Below are 19,931 nucleotides of genomic sequence, written 5' to 3' on the forward strand. Positions count from 1 at the left end.
ATAATAATAATCATAAAAATAATAATCTATAATCTAAAATAATACAATCTATAATTTAATTTATAGAATAATTATCATCATCATCATCATTTATTTCTATATAATACCAATCTATAAAATGTTATAAAAAAAAACTATTTAACATTTAATGGCATTTAAAAAGTAAATTTCAATCTTTTTAAGCCAGCAGCTTTCATTATAATAATATGTGGTAATCCTGCCAGGAAGGATTATGCAGGCATGGTCCACTGGCCCCAACAGGAAATCCCGCCCTGAGAAATGCCATGCAGCCACAGGTGGAGTGGATGGAGACGGGAAGTGGCTGCAAAGAGGCTGCAGGGGCTTCGAGTGTCGCTGACTCTGATGAGGAAATGCAGGTTCCGACTGAAATCTTGTTGTACGGATGTTCATCCAAATGTCAAACGTTTACAGCTTCTCTCCGCATCACATGTCCTCAACATGGCGGGGGGGGGGGGGGGGGGGACCTCTTCCCGACAACCCTGGTCATGTCTATATATGGTCAGGGACATCACCTGGGAGATCCCGATTTTTTTTTTTATTAACCACTTCAGCCCCGGAGGATTTGGCTGCCCAATGACCGGGCAACTTTTTGCGATTCGGCACTGCGTCGCTATAACTGACAATTGCGCGGTTGTGCGACGTGGCTCCCAAACAAAATTGATGTCCTTTTTTTCCCCACAAATAGAGCTTTCTTTTGGTGGTATTTGATCACCTCTGCGTTTTTTATTTTTTGCGCTATAAACAAAAATAGATCGTCAATTTTGAAAAAAAACACAATATTTTGTACTTTTTGCTATAATAAATATCCCCCAAAAACATATATATATATAAAAAAAAAAAATTTCCTCAGTTTAGTCCGATATGTATTCTTCTACATATTTTTGTAAAAAAAAAAAAGTTATAGCGTGTACAACATAGGGGATAACTTTATGCCATTTTTTTTTTTTTACTAGTAATGGCGGCAATCTGCGAATCACTGATCGCCGCCATTAGTAGTAAAAAAAAAAAATATTAATAAAAATGCCATAAAACTATCCCCTATTTTGTAGACGCTATAACTTTTGCGCAAACCAATCAATAAACACTTATTGCGATTTTTTTTTTTTTACAAAAATATGTAGAAGAATACGTATCGGCCTAAACTAAGGGAAAAAATGTTAAAATTGTAAAAAAATAAAAAAATGGGGATATTTATTATAGCAAAAAGTACAACATATTGTGGGTTTTTTTATATAAATTGTCGCTCTATTTTTGTTTATAGCGCAAAAAATAAAAACCACAGAGGTGATCAAATACCACCAAAAGAAAACTCTATTTGTTGGAAAAAAATAACGTCAATTTTTTTTGGGTGCCACGTCGCACGACCGCGCAATTGTCAGTTAAAGCGACGCAGTGCCGAATCGCAAAAAGTGCTCTGGTCAAGAAGGGGGTAAATTCTTCCGGGGCTGAAGTGGTTAAAGCCAATGGCGGCTCCCATCAGGTTGACTTTTTGTTGCTGAAGTTTTTTCTGGATTTGAAGGAAGCTCATTAGAAAGCAATTGAGGCACCTGGGGGAGGAACCAGAATGGACCTGAAGCCAAAGCAGCCGGGTCCTGGCTCAGATGAGTGATTTTCTCTCTGTTACCAGGAAGTAAAAAAAGAAAATAAGAAAATGTTTTGACAAATTCCTTTAGTGACAGAAAGACAAGAGAAGGAAAAGGGACGCTGGGCGCAGGACACTGCGGACACCATGGACATGGTAAGACTTTGTAAAATAATGGGGAGGATAACAATGGAAGGTTCAATCTGGGGTACCAAAACCCTTCATGACCCGGGGCGGAGGGCTCTGCACCCTAAATTGTGGGTGATTTAATAAAAAAAAATGGCGTCACATATCATATAGTGAAATTTTAATTTCCTGGCTGACCCCCCCCCCGGAAGGATTTGTCCTTAGAAATTGTATCTGTGTAATCTAATATTTAACGAAAAATTAACAACAAAAAATTCTACAGGTGGACACAAAGCTGTTCCATAATTAATAATAATAAAACATTATAAATAATTATTTTTATATATATATATATATATATATATATATATATATATATATATATATATATATATATATATATATATACATATATATATTATAATTATATATTTGTGTGTGTATGTATGTATGTATGTGTGTGTGTGTGTGTGTGTGTGTGTGTGTGTGTGTGTGTGTGTGTATATATATATATATATATATATATATATATATATATATATATATATATATATATATATATATATATGTGTATATATATATGTTTTACACACACACAATTTCTACAGGTGGACACAAAGCTGTTCCATAATTAATAATAAAAATTATATATATATATTTTTTTTTTTATTCTTAATTATGGAACAGCTTTGTGTCCACCTGTAGAAATTGTGTGTATATGTATATGTGTGTGTATGTGTGTGTGTATATATATATATATATATATATATATATATATATATATATATATATATATATATATATAATTTTGTATCCCTCTTAGACCCTAATTGGTTCACACCTATTTATTATTTTTATTACATTTAAAAAATTTTTTTAGTAATGCATCATACTCCATTTACCATTGTTTCCTATAAATCTAGTTTACATGTGTTTTGAGCCGGTGCATTTTTTGGCAAGGATCAGGTACTTTTTATTTATTTTTTTATTTTGCGTGTAGTAGACTTCAATGGACTAACTCCAAAAACGCAAGTGTTTTTTTGGTGGGTTCGTTTTTTTTTCTTTAGGCTAATAGGAATCTATGACAGTTCTGTTCCAAGGAGTGTGACTTTGATGCAACTTGAGTGCCACAGAGTGTAAAGTTGCATCAAAGTTGCACTCTGTGAACACAACGGTCATACTTTCCTATTCGCCAAAAAAAAAAAAAAAACGCTTAAAAAAATGTAACAATGCGTCAGAGACTCCTCAACCGCAACCTGCATAGATGTGAACCTAGGCCCAATTCACTTCCGCACATAGCGGGAAAATGCGTTTTTACTTGCTTTATTTGCACTTTTTCACATGCTACCATAAGAAAGCCCATTCACTTGAATGGGTTGTCCTATGCGTGACAAATGTTCCAATGAAGCTCGCCCCCCCTTTTCTTTATTTTTACCATGCTTTTCGGTGCATTTTCTAGGGGTATGAATACTTTTTTAAGGCACTACAAAGACAAGAGTAGACATTCTCATACAAGTACATGGTACATATCAGGAATATGAAGTGTTGGAGTCAGTGGTGGCTGGTGCTCAACATTTTTTTTTGGGGGGGGGGGGGGCGAAACAAAAATCAATTGCAGTCTCACTGTGCCCATCAATTGTCGCCACTGTGCCATGCCATTGTCGCCACTGTGCCCATCAATTGCCGCCAGATTGCCCCTAACGCCACTGTGCCATGCCAAACACAGCCACTGTGCCCATAAAATGCCGCCAGATTGGCATTCTTTATTGACCCTGTCACCTCCAAAACAGGAGTCCTAGCACTGTGCTAGAACTCCTGTCACAGCTGAGATGGGAAGAGCACAGCTCTCCCCTCTCACTGTGTACATCGGCAGCAGGGACAGGAGACAGACTCGGTGGCCGGGGGGAGGACGGAGTCCCGAAGACAGAGCCAGCAGAGAGAGGTATGTGGGGTGGGGGGGGGGGGGGAGACGGGAGGACGGACGGGAGCACATATTTTACAAGTGATTTAGACGACATCGCCGCAATCACTTGTTAACGAGCGAGGTGGATTCCCCCATAACTTACCGCCCTTAAATGTATGTTCCGGGCGTCGGGGGACTCCATGCCACTGCCGCCCCTTGGAGCCCTGCCGCCCCAAGGCCTGGCCTCAGTGGGAAATCCGGGCCTGATAACAAGGCTACTTTGCACTCAGCATTCATACAGAGCGGGGATCACAGATTCAATGTTTTGTATAATGAATTCTGTGATGTAGCAATTGTGTAACAAAGTATATCCTCTAATGATTACATTGTAACAATAATAATCCTTCACACTCTCCGCAAACATGATCTCCATTTCCTGGAAGCCACAAAAGGTACCAAGGAGGCGACTCCAGCCTGAGAATCAACACACCATGAATGTTCCTCACAATGGGCTCCGTTCTCACAACTCCACCCATGAGGATCTTCGTTGTCAGCCACGTGTCTTTTCCAGTCTCATCAGACATCACACTCTTTAACCACTTAAGACCCGGACCATTATGCAGGTTGAGGACCTGGCCCCTTTTTGCGATTCGGCACTGCGTCGCTTTAACTGACAATTGCGCGGTCGTGCGACGTGGCTCCCAAACAAAATTGGCGTCATTTTTTTCCCACAAATAGAGCTTTCTTTTGGTGGTATTTGGATCACCTCTGCGGTTTTTATTTTTTGCGCTATAAACAAAAATAGAGCGACAATTTTGAAAAAATTCAATCATTTTTTACTTTTTGCTATAATAAATATCCCCCAAAAACATAGAAAAAAACGTTTTTTTCCCTCAGTTTAGGCCGATACGTATTCTTCTACATATTTTTGGTAAAAAAAAAATCGCAATAAGCGTTTATCGATTGGTTTGCGCAAAATTTATAGCGTTTACAAAATAGGGGACAGTTTTATTGCATTTTTATTAATAATTTTTTTTTTTTTACTACTAATGGCGGCGATCAGCGTGTTTTTTTTTTTTCCGGGACTGCGACATTATGGCGGACACATCGGACAATTTAGACACATTTTTGGTGACCATTGTCATTTCACAGCAAAAAGTGCTATAAAAATGCACTGATTACTGTGAAAATGACAATTGCAGTGAAGGTGTTAACCACTAGGGGACGCTGTAGGGGGTTAAGTGTGACCTCATATGTGTTTCTAACTGTAGGGGGGCGGGGCTGGACGTGTGACGTCAGTCATCGTCTTTCCATATATCAGGGAACAGACGATCACTGACATTACTACAGAGAAGAACGGGGAAGGTGTGTTTACACACAGCTCTCCCTGTTCTTCAGCTCCGGTGACCAATCGCGGGACACCGGCGGCGATCGGGTCCCACGGGCCCGTCACGGAGCTTCGGACCGGGTCGCAAGCGCGCCACCAGCGGCACGCTCACGACCCCATGGCTGGGCTTAAAGAGACACGTACATGTACGTGGTTGTGCCCAGCCGTGCCATTCTGCCGACGTATATCGGGGTGAAGGGGTCCTTAAGTGGTTAAAGCGATAGTAATCTACCACAAAAAATCGCGCCAATTGCAGGTTTAACCGCTTGCCTACCGGGCACTTCACCCCCTTCCTGCGTAGGCCAATTTCCCTGTTCGTCTTTCAGGACAGGTACTGTAGAGAGACACAGGCTCCTCCCCTCACAGGAAACACCGCCTTCCAATTAAGAATTTAAGCCTCATCCTCCCTCAGCTCCTCAGTTTATGGTGTTTCCTCCGGAGGGGAGACACCGCTGGGGGCCAAGGGCCAGACAGCTGGGGAAGCTGAGGCCAGTTTTCCTGAGAGGGGGGACCTGTTCTCCCTGGGATCAGGGCTATTTTTTAAATGCATGGCGTCCTGGTTGACTGGGGAAGTCACTTACCCAGGACATCGCCGTGTAGCGTCCCGCGGACATTCCTGGGGTGGATTCAGCCGCGGAGGCCTATTTACTAAACGCACAGGGGTGGCGCTGCAGGCGGGGTGCACGCTCCCTGTGAGAATTCACAGTCGGCCAGGAGCTGGGCCGGACCGGATGACGAGTGACGTCAGTTCCGGGGGGGGCGGGCACTTCCGCCGGATACGCGTCACTGGTCCCGGACGCTGCAGTGTGAAAAGGCCTGACGCTGGGCTGGTGCGGCCTCTCTCTTCTCAGCCGTAGTGTCGGACCACTTCCTCAGCGAGATGTCGCGACCACATTCCTCAGCGAGATGTCGGAAGCAGAGGCTTCCCGTGCACCTCCGGATGACGACAGCACCAGCCACTCTAAGGTAAGGAGAACCCTGGGGTGGTGTTCCCTTATCATGTTGTACAGCTTCACTGGTGATTTTTTTGTTTTCTTCTCCTGGTGGTCGGGGAGTTTGTTAGTGTAGTGTGTCTGGAACCCTGGTGGTGGTTGGTCCTAGAACACTCCTGGTGGTTACCTGTGTTATGCGCTGGTCTCTCTTTTAATCTAGCCTCCACTTTCTTCTGTGTTTTTAAGAAATCCACAGAAAAATCAGCCCACAGCAGGAAGAAATGCCCTTCCTGCAGATCTTCACTTAGTGAGAGTTGGAACAAAGCTCTTTGCAGGAGATGTATTGAGGGGCTGGTTAAAGAAAGGGAGGCAGAGCAGGCATCTGAATTAGCAGCTTCTATGAAAGAGCTTTCTGGCACCTTTCAATCGTTTAAAGATATTTTTGCTAATTTTCAATTGCCCCAAAGCAGCCCTTCTGTAGCGCAACAGGTAATTCCACCGAATCCTGAGGTTCTTCCCTCTGGGAGTAGAGAGAAACCTGCGGATATCAGAGAGGATGCTGAGGAGGAGCAAGACAGTGCCGCTTCTAGCTCCCAAGAGGAGTCAGATAGTGAGAAAACAGAGGCAGGGTCCTCAAAGGTCTCTCGCTACAAGCTTTCCCTTGAAGAGGTGGAAGAGTTATTGGAAACTATCCACGCTACTTTAGGGATAGTTGAGGAGAAAAAGACACTGTCACTCCATGACCAGATGTACAGTGGTTTGGGAGAACAAAAGAAAAGGGTTTTTCCAGTCCATGAAGTACTGGTCAATGCCATCAAAAAAGAATGGCAGGACCCAGAGAGGAAACCTTTCTTCTCAAACTCTTTGAAGAGGAGGTTTCCTTTTTCTGAAGAGGAGGCTTCAGTGTGGAACAAATCCCCCAAACTAGATGCCGCCTTTTCGCAGGTATCCCGACATACGGACTTGGCGTTTGAGGACATGGGGGTCCTTTCAGACCCCATGGACAGGCGGATGGATTCGCTATTAAAAAAGTCCTGGGATGCTTCCCAGGGGAACCTTAAGCCAGCTATGGCAGCAACAGTGGTGGCCCGTAATTTAGAGCATTGGCTCTTACAAATTAAGGCACATATTGAGGCCGGAACGCCAAAAGAGACTATACTTTCCTCTTTTCCAACTTTACTGAGTGGCGTGCGGTATGTAGCGGACGCCTCAGCAGAGTCAATCCGCATGTCTGCCAGATCTGCAGCTCTATCTAATTCTGCAAGAAGAGCTCTCTGGCTCAAGACATGGCAGGGGGATAGCGCCTCAAAGGTTAAATTGTGCGGGATCCCCCTTACAGGAGACTTGTTATTTGGGCCAGGCTTGGAGGCTGTCTTAGATCGTACAGCCGACAAGAAGAAGGCTTTCCCCTTAAAGAAAAAATTTGGGGGACAGGCAAAGAAAAAATTCTGGACCCAAAAGAAGGTGGAAGTCCCCAAACCTGAGGGAAAGAAAAAGTTTTGGGGACCAAAAGGGAAAGGCCGTGCCGGGGCGCTTTTTCGTGCTCCTGAACAGCCCCAAAAACCTCAATGACGGAGTCAAGGTGGGAGGAAGGTTGGGGGCCTTTCTCCCACAATGGGAGACGATCACCAGCAACCAATTTGTGCTGGGGATCATAAGGAGAGGGTACAGACTAGAGTTCTCAAGTCCCCCCCCATCCAGACTCTTAGTCACCAATTTGCCCCAGTGCAAAGAGAAATCTGTGGCTCTGATCTCCTCTCTTCAGGAGTTGGAGGATCAGGAGGTGGTAGTTCGGGTTCCATCGGAGGAGATAGGAAAGGGCTTCTACTCCCACATATTTGTGGTCCGCAAGCCTTCAGGGAAATTCAGGCTTATACTGAATTTAAAACCTCTAAACACCTCGGTCACGTACAAACGGTTTCGGATGGATTCCATCTATTCCGTGAGGACACTCCTCCTTCCGAACTGCTTCATGGCATCCATAGATCTAAAGGATGCCTACCTACACATCCCAATAGCGGAATGCCATCAGAGATTTCTCAGACTGGCCGTGAGGTCCAGAGAGGGGACGTTTCACCTGCAATTCAAAGCACTCCCCTTCGGGCTCTCCTCTTCCCCCCGCATATTCACCAAAGTGATGGTGGAGGTACTAGCCTTTCTACGTCTCAAAGGCATCCTGGTGGTAGCTTACCTGGACGATCTGCTATTTTTTGCAGACTCCCCGACACGGTTGTCTCAGGACCTCCAGGTTGCAAAGGGGATTCTGGAAAACCTAGGTTGGTTACTCAATCTGGAAAAATCCAGCCTGACACCCTCCCAAAGAGTCACTTTTCTGGGATATGTACTGGACTCAACCAGACAGATGACTTTTCTCCCAGTAGAAAAAGTTCAGAAGGTGGACAATGTAATATCACTTCTTCAGAGCAGTGGCCAGCTTCCGATAAGGAAAGTCATGTCAGCTCTGGGGTTATTAACATCTTGTCTTCCTGCAGTACAGTGGGCAGGTCTGCATTTCCGACCTCTACAACTGTTCATACTGAACATTTGGGACCACAAACCGGAATCCTTGGATTCCCTGATATCCATACCGGTTCACATCAAAAGGTCCCTTTGGTGGTGGAGGAAGGGGGCGAACCTTTTACAGGGCCTGGATTGGATCTCCCCGATCTCCAGAACAGTGACAACAGATGCCAGTGGCTCCGGTTGGGGAGCACACCTGGACTCCCTTCTGACACAGGGTCGCTGGGCAAAAGAGGACTCGCAAAAATCCTCGAATTGGAGAGAACTAAAAGCGATAGAGTTAGCCCTCAAAGCCTTTCAGAAGGAGCTGCAGGGACAGCATGTTCGAATCAGGACAGACAACTCCTCGGCAGTAGCTTATGTCAACAAGCAGGGGGGCACCAGGAGCAAGTCCTTATGGGAGCTGACAAAATCTATTCTCATATGGGCGGAGGCCAATGTCTTATCCCTCTCAGCCATACATCTGAAGGGAGAATTAAATCAGGTCGCAGACTTCCTCAGCAGGAAGAAACTGAGGGAGGGCGATTGGGTTCTGAATCAAGAAGTTTTCAGAGCGATCACTCAAAGATGGGGTCTTCCGGAGGTGGATTTATTCGCCTCAAGAGAAAATGCCAAAACTCGGCTCTTTTTTTCCCTAAACAGGTGGGATGGAGCTCTGGCGGTGGACGCTCTGGCCCAAACCTGGAAGTTCTCCAGGTGTTATGCTTTCCCCCCTCCGGTTCTAATACCAGCAGTCCTGAGGAAACTGCAGGGGGAGAACACAACACTCATTCTCATCGCACCTCATTGGCCCAGGAGACCATGGTTCTCTATCCTAAAAAATCTATCGATAGAACCTCCTTGGATTCTACCAATTCGGGAGGATCTCCTTTTGCAGGGTCCAATCTGCTGCCCGCAGGTAGAGAGATGGAACCTGGCAGCCTGGCTTCTGAGGAAGAGCTGCTGAGGGGCAAAGGGTTTTCAGAACGCCTGGTTGAAACACTCCTAAGCTGTAGAAAGAAGGAGACGCAAGCCATTTACCAAAAAGTGTGGAAACGGTTTAACATCTGGTGTGCAGAAAGCTCCTTCAGTGTCAACAGCTCTGTGGCTGTTTTAGAATTTCTACAAGCGGGGGCTGATAAAGGGCTGGCAACTAGCACGCTGAAGGGTCAAGTGTCAGCACTAAGTGTATTTTTTGAAAAACAACTAGCATTCGACCCCTGGGTCTCTAGATTTTTTAAGGCTTTGAGTAGACGGAGACCTGTAAAAACCTCCAACTTTCCAGTTTGGGATCTCTCATTGGTTCTTCAGGCCTTTACAGTAGAACCATTTGAGCCTTTAGACAAATGTAGTTTAAAAGTGATCACTCTCAAAACAGTATTTTTAGTAGCGATCACTACTGCCAGGAGAGTGAGCGAACTCGAGGCCCTATCTATTAGGGTCCCCTTTTTTCAAGTTTTTCCGGATCGCATCATTTTTAAGACAGATCCGGCTTTTCTACCAAAGGTAGCTTCTAAGTTTCACAGAAGTCAAGAAATAACATTGCCTTCTTTTTGTTCAAATCCTGTGAGGGAACAGGAACACAAGTTTCACAACCTAGACGTTAGGAGGTGTGTCCTACAATACTTGGATTACACAAGTCAGTTCAGGAAAGCTGATTCACTATTTGTTTTGTTTTCTGGGTCCAGGAAAGGGTCCAGGGCTTCTAGACGCACGATAGCCAGGTGGTTAAGGGCAGCCATCGTTCTAGCCTATTCTTCTAGGGGAGTAGAGCCTCCACAAGGTATCAAGGCTCATTCCACCAGGGCAGTAGCAACTTCCCAAGCAGAGTGTGCTGGTGCCTCCCCGGAGCAGATCTGCAAGGCTGCAACATGGTCTAGTTTCTCAACGTTTGTAAAACATTACAGACTGGACCTACTTTCAACCAAAGACCAGGCTTTTGGACGCAAAGTACTGCAAGCAGTTGTCCCACCCTAGGGTAAGGTGCTCGCTTATCCTCTCTACAGTACCTGTCCTGAAAGACGAACAGGGAAAAACGGGGTTACTTACCGGTAACATCCCTTTTCCTGGAGTCTTTCAGGACAGCACTGGTACCCACCCTCTTTGTTGTAGGGGATATTATGGAAACTCATCAGACGAGGCCGTCAGGTAAGATGTAATTTTATACTTTTATGACGTGTTCTTGTGTCTCCCCAGCTGGCCGGAGGTACTCTGGAAAAAACTGAGGAGCTGAGGGAGGATGAGGCTTAAATTCTTAATTGGAAGGCGGTGTTTCCTGTGAGGGGAGGAGCCTGTGTCTCTCTACAGTACCTGTCCTGAAAGACTCCAGGAAAAGGGATGTTACCGGTAAGTAACCCCGTTTTTTCAGCTTTCAGCGCTGTCACTTTGAATGACAATTGCGCGGTCATGCAGCACTGTACCCATATGACTTTTTTTTATCATTTTTTTTTTACACAAATGGAGCTTTCTAATTGCCACTGAGGTTTTTTTTTTTTTTTTGCTAAATGAAAAAAGACCGAAAATTAAAAAAAAACGTTTTTGTTCGTTTCTGTTTTTAAAATGTTCTAAATAAGTATTTTTTTTCCCCTCCTTCACTGATGATTGGCAGCACTGATGGGCACAGATTGGCAGCACTGAGGGGAATCACTGTAGGGCACAGATTGGCAGCACTGAGGGGAATCACTGTAGGGCACAGATTGGCAGCACTGAGGGGAAGCACTGTAGGGCACAGATTGGCAGCACTGGTGACCACTGAGGGGCACAGCTTGTCAGCACTGTTGGGGGCTGCACTAATAATCAGGAAACTAAAAAATAAATAAAACCCAGTGGGACATTTACACTGGTAATAAGGGCACTAATGAGTGCTTCCCTTCAGTGCTGCCAATCTGTGCCGCCAATCTGTGCCCATCAGTGCTGCCAATCATCAGTGAAAGAGAAAAAAAAATACTTATTTAGAACATTTTATAACAGAAACCAGGTAAAAAAAAATTCTCCTTCACTGATGATTGGCAACACTGATGGGCACAGATTGGCAACACTGATGGGCACAGATTGGCAACACTGATGGGCACAGATTGGCAACACTGATGGGCACAGATTGGCAGCGCTGTTGGGGCTGCACTGATAATCGGCAAACTGATCATTAGTGCCCTTATTGTCAGTGTAAATGTTCCACTGGGTTTTATTTATTTAGTTTCCTGATTATTAGTGCTGCCCCCAACAGTGCTGCCAATCTGTGCCCCTGAGTGGCCACCAGTGCTGCCCCTCATCAGTAAATGGAGAAAAAAAAAATTACTTATTTAGAATTTTTTTTTTTTTTAACAGAAACTAACAAAAACTTTTCTTTTACATTTTCGGTCTTTTTTCTCCTTCATTGATGAGGCACAGCACTGGTGGGCACAGATTGGCAGCTCTGTTGGGGCTGCACTAATAATCCAGGAAACTGATCATTAGTGGCCTTATTATCAGTGTAAATGTCCCCTGTGTGGATTTGCTGGTTATCAGCGTGAGGAGAGGACTGCCAATAACCGGCAAATACTGTTTACCAGGTGATTGGACAAGGACACAGCAATCTCAGATCTGTGCTTATGTGCGTCGTAGGGGTACTGCAGCAGTACTGTCCTGGCATTTTTCTTTTAAGTGTGTGTGTGATTTATTTAATTTTTTTATATATTTTAGTAATTATATAAGATACCAACATTATATATATTTTTTTCTTTTTAATTTTTATTAACCTCTTCCATACCGGGCTTTTATACCCACCTCCATACCGGGCCTATTCTGGCACTTCTCTCCTACATGTACAAATCATCATTTTTTTGCTAGAAAATTACGCAGAACCCCCAAACATTATATATGTTTTTTTTAGCAGACACCCTAGGGAATAAAACGACGGTCATTGAAACCTTTTTATTCTGCACGGTATTTGCGCAATAATTTTTCAAACGCCTTTTTTTTTGGAAAAAAATTGTTTCATGAATTCAAAAAATAACAAAACAGTAAAGTTAGCCCAATTTTTTTGTAAAATATGAAAGATTATGTTACACCGAGTAAATAGATACCTAACATGTCACGCTTTAAAATTGCGCACACTCGTGGAATGGCGCCAAACTTCGTTACTTAAAAATCTCCATAGGCAAAGCTTTGAAAAATTTTACAGGTTACCAGTTTAGATTCACAGAGGAGATCTAGTGCTAGAATTGTTGCTGGCACTCTAGCGCACGCGGCGATACCTCACATATGTGGTTTAAACGGCGTTTACATATGTCGGCGGCACTTGCGTGTGCGTTCGCTTCTGCGCGCAAGCTACTGGGGACAGGGGCGTTAAAAAAAAAAATGTATTTCTTTTTTTTTTTTTTACATATTTATTTCTTTTTTTACACTTTTTTTTTTTTTTTTTATTATCACTTTTATTCCTATTACAAGGAATGTAAACATCCCTTGTAATAGGAATGTGTGTGACAGGTACTCTTTATGGAGAGATGCAGGGTCAATAAGACCCCACATCTCTCCTCCAGGCCTGAAAGCATGAAATCGGTGAAAAAAAATTCACAGATCTCATGTTTACCGTTGCTTAGCAGCCGCAATCGCGGCTTTGTTTACTTACGGGGACCCGGGCGTGACGTCATCACATCGCGCCCGGGTCCTCCGACGGTCATAGAGATGACTGGTGACCATCTGGTCACCAGTCATCTCTATGCTTCCTGCAAGCGCCGGACGATTCGTTCTCCGGGCACGGGAGAGCCCGGAGAAGCACCGGATGGCGGCGGGAGGGGGGGGATGTCCCCTCCCGCCGCCTGTAAGAACGATCTAGCGGCGTAACCGCCGCTATGATTGTTCTTACGTTGTGCAGAATCACCGGCACAAGAGAAGAATATCTGAATGATGCCTCTAGCTGCAGGCATCATTCAGATATCCCCCCACAAAGCCCAGGACGTCACATGACGTCCACTCTGAACGGCAGAGGTTCTTTGTGGACGTCATTTTACTATGGGCCGGTAGGGAAGTGGTTAAAAATAGAAAAAAAAAACAGTGCTTATTAGATACCAACAAATGAAAGCTCCTATCTGTCGCAATAAATGCTATAAAACGTATTTGGGTACTGTACTGTGTTGCGCGATGAAGTAGTCAAACTAACACTGTAAATTGGCCTGGTAATGAAAAGATATTCTAAGTGGTGAAAAATCATTTCTATGTATAGTTTGCACGTTGCACAGTGTGGTTTACAACCCCTTTTAATGTGCAAAGGGTCAGCAAGATGTAACTATATATTCTACAAATCTGGTCCAGAAACGCAATCATGAAAATATGGAACAGCAAACATTTACAAAGCTGAAGCTGCCAGGCAAACCTCAGATAACATAACGACACATTGCAGGGTTTTATTAATTCACACAGAGGAAAAATAACCCCGTGAGTGAATACCGCCCCGTCGGGTTTACTCCTGGTTGGTAATTGGCATTAACTCCTTACCGACAGTGCTGCAGGTTAGATGTGCCAAAAGTAAGAACAGACACCTCCAGCAGAGGGCTGGCAGCCTTAGGCCTGGGGGGCAAGTTCAGTCAATTGGCCCATTGAACCACCGAATCAGCTCACCATCCATGGCCCATCTGTTTTTTCAACCTCACCAGTGCAGCCAACAATGCAGCCTGATCACTGGGGCAGGTTACATGGGGTGTATGGGGGGGGGGGTGGGAGGGGCAGCTATGGGTGTCAGGGTCTCTCACTACAGTGATCTCAGCAGGTCCTTGCACACCACGGCCTCCTGGGGGGGGGGGGGTAATGCTCCTGGTCCTGGGGTCAAGTTGCAGCCAGCACCCAGCCCTGCGTCCGAGACTCCCTGGCACACCCTGCTTCCAAGAATCCGGTCTCCGGGAGTTGTAGTTTTCTCTGCGCTGCTCTGTTTTCCACCCACCGGGAGCTTGAGCATGGACTACAACTTCCAGAATGCAACAGCTAGTGGTCGGCCGCCATGGCCATGCCTCCGGCCCAACTTCCTAGACCAGAATAAATAAGAAAATGGTATCGGGCTGCGGGTGCCGGCCATAAGTCAGGGTGGCCTGGGAGGCAATTGCCACCCTGCCCCCCGGCCCAGCCCTCCCCTGGACACCTCCTTGTAGTGTAGTAGGTAAGTAATACTCAGCAATGTATCAAAACAAATCCAGAATACTCGCACAGTAATGGTGAAAATTAGGGTTGTCCCAATACCACTTTTTTAGGACCGAGTCCCGATACTTTTTATCAAGTACTCGCCGATGCCGAATACTGATACTTTTTTAAAAGTGGCACATGTGTCCAGTATTTTTTTTTTTTACAATTCTTTTTATTAATTTTTTACAATTTGTTTATTTTTTTTACAATGCTTTCTTTTTTTTTTAAGGGGGTGGGGAGTAATGGACAGTGTCAGTGTTCTTCTTTTTTTTTTTTTTTACAATTTTTTTTTTTATTATTATTTATTGCAATTCCTTTATCTATTTTTTATCAGCCCTGTTGGGGGGCTTTGGTGAGATATCAGGGGTCTTAACATACCTCTGACATCTCCCCTTTGAGACAGGGAAAGGGACTAGGGACACTGTTTCCCCAGTCCCTTTCTCAGCAGCCTCCGCTGCACTGAAAATTGATGCAGAGAAGACAGCGACTTCTTTTCATTCATAAACTGAAACATTGTTAACACAGTTTACGATGTTTCAGTTATGTGAATGTACAGAGTCATCACTGACTCTGTACATTCGGAAAAGGTAGGAGCCGGATTTACTGGCTCCTACCGCCGCTCTCCATCCTGACAGATCGAGGGGGTGGAGGAGGAGAACGGAGGGGGGGACACGGCGGCAGGACATGGCGGCAGCAGGGAGGGGGGACACGGCGGCAGGACACGGCAGCAGCACGGAGGGGGGACACGGCGGCAGCAGCACGGAGGGGGAACACGGCAGCAGGACATGGCAGCAGCCCGGAGGGGGAACACGGCGGCAGCAAGGAGGGGGGACCCGGCCACAGGACACAGCGGCAGCAAGGATGGGGGACACGGCGGCAGGACACAGCGGCAGCAAGGAAAAAGACGGCAGCATGGAGGGACACGGCGGGGGGCTGGTGGAGGACAGTCAGCGGTGATCAGTGCTTGTAACTCCCCCAAAGCACTGATCACCCTGACTGTCCAAGTTTTGGGTGAAGCATCGGAGCATTTGCCCGAGTACAAGTACTCGGGCAAATGCTCGGTATCTGTCCCGATACCGATACTAGTATCGGTAGCAGGACAACCCCAGTGAAAACCAAGCATGTCCTATATAAAGCTCAAGAGGTTTCCAACCAAGATCCCTGACGATGTCTGGACGAAACGCGTTGGGTGGTGCCTCAGGCTGACTGAAACCCGGACACATTATTCAGACCGGGCTGTGGCTCCCCCAGCAACCAAGATAGTCCCACACAGATCTGTTGCTGTCTGGCGGCAGGTTTCGGCATCACTGGTGGGCAGGGTGATGTCGGCAAGAGCAATTTGGCGACACCCACATTTGGCTGTTTATGAGCGTAACGAATACAAATTTATCCAAAAGTTATGAATTATCCGAAATAACGAATGCCATATCTAAATGAATGGACCGGAATTAATAATAATAAAAAGTTTTTAAATAATAAAAGGTTGTTGTTTATTATTATTATTATTATTATTATTATTATTATTTATTATTGGTTTGTTATGTGCCATTTGTTTAGATGCAGCATTTGTTATTTTGGATAATTCGTAACTTCGGATAAATTCGTATTTTGTTATGTTCTCTGACAGACAAATTTGAAAGGAAATTCCAATACCTATCATTTAATAAGTTATTAGTTGTTATTTCAGATTTTCGAATTTACAAATATTCGGAAAAATGTGTTAAACGCATTTTTGTTAATGTGGATATTTCCAACCCCCGCCACCCTGGAGTGCAGCCGGACGGAGAAAGGGGAGGAGAAGCTGGCAGTGCTGCGGGGGGGGGCAGAAGAAAATCGGTGTCTGCAATAAGACGGCATGGATCTCCTACTCAGCAGGTGCCTGGGCCCCACTTTTGAACTGATGGGGCCCGGGCGCAGTACAGGAGGGCTGGCTGTACTGCCTTAGCAGCAGCCCTGTGTCTGAGATCAAGGCATCAGGGCCACTGATGGTGCAGCCAGCCCTTCTGTACTGGGCCAGGAGGTCTGGCTGTTACGGTCTTGCTGCAGACACCGATCCTCTTCTACCTCCCCCTGCAGCGCTGCCAGCGTCTCCTCCTCTCCCTCCCTTCCGGCTGCACTGCAGGGGGATTGGTTTATGTGCCCCTTCCATCTGCCGACGCTCCTGGCCCCTCATCTTTGTCCAGTAACCCACTTCCCATGGGGGCACTCGTGTGTTCTCGCTCCCGAGCCCTGCTACCGTATCCATTGACCCAGACAGCGGCACTCGGCCCTGCCCCACCACTCCCTCGTTACTGGCTTTGATTGACAGCACTGGGAGCCAATGGGTCCCAATGCCCCAGTGAGACCCCGGCGATGAGGGGAGAGATAAGCTGCAGACATGTATTTTAACTGTGGGTAGCTGAAGCTGCTGCCTGTTCACTTCCTGGATTTACACAGAGGCTAGGGTTGCCACCTCATCCCTTTAAAACAGAACACATATGAATTACACAGGTTCTGTGGCTAATTAAGGTGGTAATTAGACTCATTTGGTGCCTTACCTGCATTAAATTAGCCACAGAACCTGTGTAATTCATATGTGTTCTGTTTTAAAGGGATGAGGTGGCAACCCTAACAGAGGCACACCTCCAGCTCTGCAGCTCTCATTGGCCCACTTATGACTCATCCCCCCTCCCTTTCTGGCAAACTCACCAGAGTGAGAGAGAGAGCTATGTATGATGTCATAAGCCTAGGCTAATGACCAGACAAGAAACAGGAAGTGGGCTGTATAAGGAAACAGGAAGTGGGCTGTATAAGGGATTTACTGGCAGAATTTTTACTTTTTTTATTTTACTTTCCAAAGTAAGAACAATAACAAGGGCATCCCCCCCCCCCTCGGAAACCACCAGTATCTGGGTACCAAACTGGGAGGTCCAGCCACAACCCGTACATACAATATCCACTCTGCATGGACCAGCCCTTTAAATGATAGATAATCATTATGTGCCGTCCGGTCAGTTTTATGGGACATCTTCACCTCCACCAAAGACTCTAAAACCCTTGTATCCCATAATAACAGCAGACAATAATCCACTCTGTTCTACAAAACCTCACACTTGTTTTATTCATAACAATGTCACAAAGCCGTTGTGTTTATCCAACAAGGCTGCGGCCACCGAGGGGCCCCTATATAGAGGAGACGTTCAGCCTGCCGGTGACAAACCAGCCGCCGGCGAGGAGGCGATTCACTGCGATTATCCTTCCGAGGGGGAGAGGATCTCACAGGTTTGGACGTCTCTCCAATCTAGATTTTATCTTTTATGTGTTCTGTAACTTTACACTACTTGTAAAGCTCTTTATTATTACAGCAGAGAAGTGTTAGAACCTCGGTCAGGATTTTATTACTGAAAGATTAACCACTTGACCTCCGGAAGGTTTTACCCGCTTCATGACCAGGACGTTTTTTGCTATTTAGCACTGCGCTACTTTAACTGATAATTGCGCGCGTCATGCAACGCTGTACCCAAATGAAATTTGTATCATTTTTCACACAAATGGCTTGCTTTAGGTGATCTTTAATCACCACTGGGCATTATTATTATTATTATTATTATTATTATTATTATTATATTTATTCATAAAATTTGTATCATTTTTTCACACAAATAGCTTGCTTTTAGGTGATCTTTAATCACCACTGGGCATTATTATTATTATTATTATTATTATTATTATTATATTTATTCATAAAATTTGTATCATTTTTTCACACAAATAGCTTGCTTTTAGGTGATCTTTAATCACCACTGGACATTATTATTATTATTATTATTATTATTAATAATAATAATAATAATAATATTATATTTTAGATTTTATTTTATTCCTGAAATTCGTATACGTGTGTTTTCTACAGAAATAGAGCTTTCTTTTGGTGATATTTAATCCCCACTGGGCATTAATAATAATAATTATTATTATTAATGCCCAGTGGGGATTTAATATCACTAAAAGAAAGCTCTATTTCTGTGAAAAAAATTATATGAATTTCAGGAATAAAATAAATATATAATAATAATAATAATAATAATAATAATAATAATAATATTTTATATTTATTGTATTCCTGAAATTTGTGTATATATATTTTTTCCCACAGACACAGCTTTCTTTTGGTGATATTTAATCCCCACTGGGCATTAAAAGTAATATAAATAATTATTATTATTATTAATGCCCAGTGGGGATTTAATATCACTAAAAGAAAGCTGTATTTCTGTGAAAAAAATTATATGAATTTCAGGAATAAAATAATAATAATAATAATAATAATAATAATAATAATAATAATAATAATAATAATAATATTTTATATTTATTGTATTCCTGAAATTTGTATATATATTTTTTCCCACAGACACAGAGCTTTCTTTTGGTGATATTTAATCCCCACTGGGCATTAAAAGTAATACAAATAATTATTATTATTAATGGCCAGTGGGGATGTAATATCACTAAAAGAAAGCTCTATTTCTGTGAAAAAAATTATATGAATTTCAGGAATAAAATAAATATAAAATAATAAGATTAATAATATTTTATATTTATTTATTTTATTCCTGAAATTTGTATACTTTTTTTTTTCCCACAGAAATAGCGCTTTCTTTATGTGATATTTAATCCCCACTGGGCATTAAAAGTAATACAAATAATAATTATTATTAATGCCCAGTGGGGATGTAATATCACTAAAAGAAAGCTCTATTTCTGTGAAAAAAATTATATGAATTTCAGGAATAAAATAAATATAAAATAATAAGATTAATAATATTTTATATTTATTTATTTTATTCCTGAAATTTGTATACTTTTTTTTTTCCCACAGAAATAGCGCTTTCTTTTGGTGATATTTAATCCCCACTGGGCATTAAAAGTAATACAAATAATAATTAGTATTATTATTATTAATGCCCAGTGGGGATTAAATATCACCAAAAGAAAGCGCTATTTCTGTGAAAAAAATGATATGAATTTCAGGAATTAAAAAAAAAAAAATTAATAATATTTTATACTTTATTCCTGAAATTTGTAAACCGTTTTTTTCCCCACAGAAATAGAGCTTTCTTTTGGTGATATTTAATCCCCACTGTGCATTAATAGTAATACTTATTATTATTAATGCCCAGTGGGGGATTTAATATCACTAAAAGAAAGCTCTATTTCTGTGAAAAAAATTATATGAATTTTAGGAATAAAAAAAAAAAAGAATTAATAATATATTTTATTCCTGAAATTTGTATACGTTTTTTTTCCTACAGAAATAGAGCTTTCTTTTGGTGATATTTAATCCCCACT

At 43.2% G+C, this 19,931-nt stretch overlaps 1 protein-coding gene across 2 annotated transcripts in view; it reads left to right on the forward strand.

Annotated features, from left to right (window-relative positions):
* The first annotated feature begins 1,561 nt into the window (after nucleotides 1-1,561).
* FYB2 (FYN binding protein 2) overlaps nucleotides 1,562-19,931 on the forward strand; it is a 77,544-nt gene continuing 59,174 nt past the window's right edge. Inside the window, exon 1 of one of the 2 annotated variants that reach the window (XM_040360853.1) lies at nucleotides 1,562-1,759. In XM_040360853.1, the coding sequence (XP_040216787.1) occupies nucleotides 1,751-1,759 (9 nt within the window). In that variant the 5' untranslated portion in view covers nucleotides 1,562-1,750. The remainder of the gene's footprint in view (nucleotides 1,760-19,931) is intronic. The other variant, XM_040360854.1, reaches the window with a different exon arrangement.

This window comes from Rana temporaria, chromosome 7 (genome assembly GCF_905171775.1).
Source record: "Rana temporaria chromosome 7, aRanTem1.1, whole genome shotgun sequence".
Classification (NCBI taxonomy): domain Eukaryota; kingdom Metazoa; phylum Chordata; class Amphibia; order Anura; family Ranidae; genus Rana; species Rana temporaria.